The sequence below is a fragment of the Oncorhynchus clarkii genome, chromosome 26 (assembly GCF_045791955.1).
Source record: "Oncorhynchus clarkii lewisi isolate Uvic-CL-2024 chromosome 26, UVic_Ocla_1.0, whole genome shotgun sequence".
NCBI classification, from domain to species: domain Eukaryota; kingdom Metazoa; phylum Chordata; class Actinopteri; order Salmoniformes; family Salmonidae; genus Oncorhynchus; species Oncorhynchus clarkii.
This window is the reverse complement of record NC_092172.1, coordinates 5,996,336-6,003,312: the sequence shown is the minus strand read 5'-3', so window position 1 is coordinate 6,003,312 and position 6,977 is coordinate 5,996,336. Positions and strand designations below refer to the sequence as shown.

The window sequence follows — 6,977 nt, the reverse complement described above, 5'->3', positions numbered from 1 at the left end:
TTGCAGGCAATCAAAACTGATCCTCTATCAGTCCAAGTTATGCAGGTAATGGTGGTGATAAAATACCAGTGGTGAAATAAAATGAAAATTAAGGTGGTAAATTCCTAATGTTAGTGAAGGTTATACTTTATTGCTCATTATGCATCGTTTTCCATGTTTCAACTGCTCCTGATATGGCTGGCTTCATCCCTGCACCCTGCAATGGTCTGACTTGGTTAAATCCTGAGCCCTTGGGAAATCTTTGGTTTCAGGGATTAAAAATGCAAAAAAGTAAGTGATGTGGTCAACATTTATACACACATTTTACATGGTCACAATTCTATTTATTTCACTACAGTGGTCAGGGCTTCATCAAAATGTGATCATTCAAAGATTGTCTTATGAGTTGTTGACCTCAAGTGGTGAATGTATGGAAATACACTTTCGAATCAGTCAGACATAACCCAACAGGACAGGGTGCAGTAGTACTGAACTCTGCAGGCCAGGTGCCCAGTGAAGCTGCTCTTCCACTGCACACTGCTAGTATGGAGTGGAGCTGATCTCATGATCACCATCTACCTGGCACCATGTTTGATGCAGGTATATATGGTTGATTTGCTTATGTTTTATTTTGCATCTATATAGTTATTGTCAGGCATGGCTGTCAAAATGGTTCTGGTTGAGTTGGCCTATTGTTATATTTGTAAATTACAAAAATTGTGCAATAACTACAACCAGTTGAATGCATTCACGTTCACGACGCCAGGTGGCAACAAAGTCATTTTGAATAGAAAGTCATTTGAATTGGTGACGTCTTACCTGCGCCGGAAGTGTCATTCTTCAACGCTGACGCGTTACCTTTATCGAGAGCTCGTCACAGTTTAACGTCAAGCCTGTGTTGTAACGGTCCATCTAAATTGTTCGAATACTGTACAAGTCGATGTCAAAAAAGTACCTACTACGCGTACGTGACAGGAGCAGCAGCAGTACAGGGTTGAGGAACTAATGGCGGTAGGAGAATCTTTGATCTGCGTATGTTTCAGGTTGGGCAGAGAGCATAGGATAACGAGTCTACTATGCTTTATAACACCATAGCAACTAACTCACCCTCGGTTATAAGTACCTATTGACTCATTAATTTAATAGAATGATAAACTGTGTATCAAAGCCAATTAATTAGCTTGAGCCAACGTTCGTTAACATACCCTACACAGCCTGTCTCCATATTGATGCTAGTAAGCTATCTTACTTCCGAGGTCCATGCAATGTTGACTACACTAACAGCCTGCCTTTCTAATGCGCACAGCCCAAAGGTAAGGTCGGCACTAAAGGCAAGAAGCAAATCTACGAGGAGAATGGGGCGACACTCAAGTTCTACACAAGAGTAATCTTGGGAGCCAATGTAAGACACCATCTTCCTTGTCAATGTTACCTTTTGAATGGAAATTGTGACTAGTACAGCTCCTGACACTTGTTTCTCTCCCAGGCGATATACACTGCGTTAAACCTCTTGGTCTTCTATAGCTCTTCAACGTTTTGGACATGGGTGAGCGAGTTCATTCTGTGTATGTTATTGACATTGATGGCTCCTCTACTGTTGAGCAGTAAAACTGGGACGATTGCGGATTACTAAATGTATTCTTTCCTCCTCCCTTCCTGGTTTCTCCCCCACTGTCTCATTCCCCCTGTCTCTCTTCCTTCCTCCATCTCCCACCCCTGTAGTTTGCCCTGGTGTTTGCACTAGCAGTGTATGTGGGCAGTTACCGCTCCATGACTGCCATGGCCAAAGCAGTGTTTGGTGAGGATGGGAGTTTGCTGGACGGAGGAATAGATCTGAACATGGAGCAGGGGATGGCAGAGTGAGTGCTCACACTGCAGGAGTGTCTGTTTCCGTGAACAGGAGCGTGCAAACATACAGTGTGTGTGTGACAGAGAATTGCTGAGTATTACAGCCTGTTCAACATGCATGTAACATTGGTACCCTTATCTCCATTCAAGGGTACATCTCTCAAAGAGGTGATGGCAATGTGGTGCATTATGATGGATTCTTTGTCCTTATAGGCATCTGAAGGATGTTATCCTGCTAACTGCCATATTACAAGTGCTCAGCACCATCTCCTCCTGGTTCTGGTATCTTTGGCTGCTGGTGAGCGTTTACCCCATACTTGCTGTACTCTCTCTTTGGTTGTTTATTTTCCCTTTCTTATGGACCTCGTTGATCTCTTAATCAATCTGTGTGCGTCAGGCCCCGGTCCGTGCAATGTTCCTGCTGTGGGTGAACTTCCTAGGCCCCTGGTTTTCGGCCGAGACCCCTGGTGCCGCCCCAGAGGAGGTGAATGAGAAGAAGCAGAGACGACAGGAGCGCAGACAGATGAAGAGGTTCTAGCTTGGCCGCGGTATTTCTATACACAGAATGAGTCTAAACACAGACAGCCAGGAACTCTACGGTTAAGTTATTCAGGAGGAACTTTTGACGTGTGCCCAAAGACATCCAGGTATGGATAAAGAACTGAACCGGACCCTGTGGGTTATCTGGTTTTCCCTCTTTCACCCCATCCCTCATCCTTCCCTTTCTTCCTCTCCCCTCTAGCCCTATCCCTTTTTCTTTACATCTGGAGAGGAAATCGTCCTTGTTGGGCTGATGACATCATCACCACCAATACGTGCTGTCATATACCTTGGCCTGTCATTTGTTTACATTCAATTGTTCATAATCTAGGTCTATGTATCGCATCAATTTCATCTGAACTAGTGAAAAGGATGTGGTGATCTTACCCTATGGCAGACATTTGTATTTTAGACACTGCTCATCAGCTCACACACTCATGCCCAATTCCAAATAGACAACTAGCAACAACCACCTAGGTGTTAATCTAGACCAAGGGGGAACTATTACCTTGCTTTTACAGCTATTTATTTCAGATCTACATGACGTGCGTAGGGTTCGGTGCTAGGTGTTGATTTGGAATTGGGAAGGTTGAAATGAAATCCGGTTGTGCATTGTCCGCAGTGCACCGCTTAAAGTCAATGTTCTCGCGGAGACTCTATTCACTGTTAATGCTGCATATGTCGGCTCAATCGGAAAGGACTTTTACACTGAACAAAGATATCAACGCAACATGTAAAGTGTTGGTTTCATGAGCTGAAATAAAAGAGCCCAGATATTTTCCATATGCACAAAAAGCTTATTTCTCTCAAATGTTGTGAACAAATTTGTTGACATCCCCTGTTAGTGAACATTTCTCCTTTGCCAATATAATCCATCCAGCTGACAGGTGTGCCATAGCAGAAGCTGGTTAAACAGCAGGATCATTACCCGGTGCACCTTGGGCTGAGGACAATGAAATAGGCGACTCTAAAATGTGTAGTTTTGTCAAACCGATATCTCATGTTTTGAGGGAGTATGCAATTGGCATGCTGACTGCAGAAATGTCCACCAGAGCTGCTGCTAGAGAGATGAATGTTCATTTCTACCAGAAGACGCCTCCAACGTCATTTTAGAGAATTTGGCAGTCTGTCCAACCGGACTCACAACCGCAGTGAACGTGTATGGCTTCCTGTTTGATGATGTCAACATTGTGAACAGAGTGCTCCGGAGTGGCGGTGGGGTTATGGTATGGGCAAGCATAAGCTACGGACAACGTACACAATTGCATTTTATCGATGGCAATTTGAACGCTTAGAGATACCGTGACGAGACCTTGCGGCCCATTGTCATGCCATTCAATCACTGCCTTCACCTCATGTTTTAGCACTTTACACAATTTCTGGAAGCTGAAAATGGCCCAGTTCTTCCATGGCCTGCATACTCAGACATGTCACCCATTAAGCATGTTTGGGATGCTCTGGATCGATATGTACGATGCCGTGTTCCAGTTTCTGCCAATATCCAGCAACTTCGCACAGCCATTGCATTCCACAGGCTGCAATCAACAGCCTGATCAACTTTATGCGAAGGAGATGTTGCACTGCGCTGTGGTCACACCAGATACGGACTGGTTTTCTGATCCACTCCCCTGCCTTATTTATTTATTTTTATTATAAAGGTATCTGTGACCAACCAATGCATGTCTGTATTCCCAGTCATGTGAAATCCATAGATTAGGGCCTAATGAATTTATTTCAGTTGACGGATTTCCTTATATGAATTGTAACTCAGTAAAATCGTTACATGTTGCATTTATATTTTTGTTCAGTTATTAATGGCGCATTGTCTAAATCCGCGATTGGATTGTATCTCGGCCCTGATCATCGTTGTCGCTCCCATCCTTCACAATGCTGAACAAATGATTTGATTACAAACAATAACAGTTGTGTATATGCATTAACATTTTCAAGTGCATTTCTTCACAGCATAAATAAGCAAGAGGAAATATACAGTGCCTTCAGGAAGTATTCAGACCCCTTGGACTTTTTTCCATGTTTTTGTTGATACCGCCTGAATTAAAACATTTATTCAATTGAGATTTTGTCACACGTGATACCGCATAATGTCAAATTGGGACAAATGAGTTAAAAATGAAAAGCTGAAATGTCTTTGAGTTAATTATTCAACCCCCCTTTGTTATGGCAAGCCTAAATAATTTTATGAGTAAAGATATGTCCAATAACAAGTCACATAAGTGGCATAGACTCATTAATTCTCGTTCTGTAGGCAATAATAGTGTTTAACATGATTTTAGAATGAGTACCTTGCATCTCTGTACCCCACACATACAATAATCTGGAAGGTCCCTCAGTCGAGCAGTGAATTTCAAACACAGATTCAACCACAAAGACCAGGGAGGTTTTCCAATGCCTCGTAAAGAAGGGCGGCTATTGGAAAATGGCCAAATGTTTACAACATTGTAGTTATTCCAGAATACTAACCAAATTGACAGTGAAAAGAACGAAGCCTGAACAGCATAAAAATATTCCAAAACATGTTTATAAAAAGGCACTAAAGTAATAATGCAAAAAATGTGGCAGAGTAATTAACATTTTGTCCTAAATAATTTAGATGTGTTAAGCTTGGAAATGGAATGTTGCTAAGCACAGGCAGAATCCTAGAGGCAAAACTGGTTTCCACTGCTTTCCACCAAACACTGGGAGGTGATTTCACCTTTCAGCAAGATAATAATCTAAAACACAAGGCCAAATATACACTGGAGTTGCTTAACAAGAAGACTGTGAATGTCCCTGAGTGGCCAAGTTAGTTTTGACTTAAATCTATGGCAGTACCTGAAAATGGTTGTTGAATGTATAGCGACTATCAACAACCAATTTGACAGAGCTTGAGTAATTTTTGAAGAATAATCTGCAAATGTTGCTCAATCCAGGTGTGTAAAAGTTCTTAGACTTACCCAGAAATACTCACAGCTGTAATCGCTGCCAAAGGTACTTCTTATTGCCTGAGCCATTGACAAGCATAGACAAGGTGCTAGGAATGGGGCTATGACCTATGACTGCTGTTCTGGCTTTACCAAAATCATATTTGAATAATACACAAATGAAATGGAAGTATATATTGATGCACTGGTAGTTAGTTGGCAGCAACTTGTGTAATCAATATGCCTATACATTGTAAGCATGTCAATGCAGGGGTGACGTGGTGGTTGAACTCTTCAGAAATGTCTGCCTTTTTTACGATCAGCCAACAACTATGTAAGCCTAGATATTGTTGCTACAAAGTCTTAATGTACATATGATTAAATTGATTTCAGTATAAAAACAATAACCTGTCTGAGGTCTCATTTTGTCTGTTTTTTCATAACGATTGAACAAGTACATTTGCTAGCTTTTGATCTGTTATTTCAATGTAGAGAGCAAACATCTGTGCCCAGAAGTCTACAGTATTGTTTGTGTTTTCAATAAATGTATATTAAAGTAACCTTTTTCACGATTTTAAAATCCGATAAACGTAGTGTAAAACTTTAACGTTCAAGTAAAAAGAATTTGGGGGGACTTTTATTTTGAAAATGATCCGTGTGGTCATGTGACCTTAAAGGCTGTTGCTACATCCATTTTAAAATTAAAGTAATATGTACACATCATATAACTTAGAAATGCTTCATGAGCTTAGTTCAACTGCCGTGCTACATTCAAACCCAAAATATAAGCTTGTTTTATGCCCATGTTTGTAAACACTATAGAGCCTCAAAACATTGTTAAAACTATAACGTTGATATCATGGATGGTCGTCCTTGCATGCATAGCTCTTGTCTGAATTTGTCTGTATATTTCTCCAGCCCATCCTTCAGCTTTTTACCAAAACGGGTGGGTTGACCTCTGTTATTGTTTCAATGGCAGATTGCCGCTTTAATGGAGCTTGCTTCACAATGCTTCCAATTCAAAAAGAGATTGTAAACATTTTTGCACAATCCCTGTATTTCTATGGACCTCCTCCTCTGTTCATAGTCTGAACGTGAACTTCGGGGAAACACTTAGCGCCACTTCAATACCGAAGTTGCATTTCCGTAGCAGGTTAGGAGACTGAACAGGGTTAAGGTTTGAAAATGCTCTCCTAACCTGCCACAAATGTATTGGTCATAGGCTGCAGGTTTTTGGTTTACTTCTAAATTGCACCACGGCCGTCATGACATTTTTCTTTAAAAATATATATTTCACTGTGACCTGCCGCTGACTATCAGGTAGTGAAGTAGCCTGTTGCTGAGTCAACTGTGAGTGAGTGCATGAGTGGTGTGGAGGGCCGGGGGGGTAGTTGAATATTGAGACTGAGTGCTGCAGCTGAGTCACATGAGTGAGAGGAGACAGTCATGACAACTTTGACCAGTTGTAGGTAGGCTATTTAGATTGTTATTATGGAGACGTATTTCCAATCCTCTTTCCATAAAACATTAACGTGCTAGAACTGATGCGCATCAAGAAATAAGGTGACAATGCACAGGAAAACAACTAGGTGCTCTAGAGTGTGAATCTTCAATTCTTGGGTCTGGAGTGCTGTGTGTGTGTGGAAATGTTAAATGGAAGTTATGAAACTCCCTCGCGTGCTTCTGATA

At 41.5% G+C, this 6,977-nt stretch overlaps 1 protein-coding gene across 1 annotated transcript; it reads left to right on the top strand.

Annotated features, from left to right (window-relative positions):
• Nucleotides 1-786: 786 nt before the first annotated feature.
• On the top strand, nucleotides 787-5,701 carry LOC139385240 (transmembrane protein 208-like). Its single transcript, XM_071130383.1, has 6 exons — nucleotides 787-990; nucleotides 1,286-1,381; nucleotides 1,466-1,525; nucleotides 1,702-1,838; nucleotides 2,041-2,125; nucleotides 2,225-5,701. The coding sequence occupies exons 1-6, from the start codon at nucleotides 985-987 to the stop codon at nucleotides 2,363-2,365; spliced, it is 525 nt and encodes a 174-aa protein (XP_070986484.1). The 5' UTR covers nucleotides 787-984; the 3' UTR covers nucleotides 2,366-5,701.
• Nucleotides 5,702-6,977: the final 1,276 nt, after the last annotated feature.

Coding starts and splice junctions, on each gene's coding strand:
- LOC139385240 (XM_071130383.1), top strand. Junction 1,382..1,465: donor GAGTAATCTTGGGAGCCAAT/GTAAGACACCAT, acceptor TTTCTCTCCCAG/GCGATATACACTGCGTTAAA. Junction 2,126..2,224: donor TCTGGTATCTTTGGCTGCTG/GTGAGCGTTTAC, acceptor TGTGTGCGTCAG/GCCCCGGTCCGTGCAATGTT.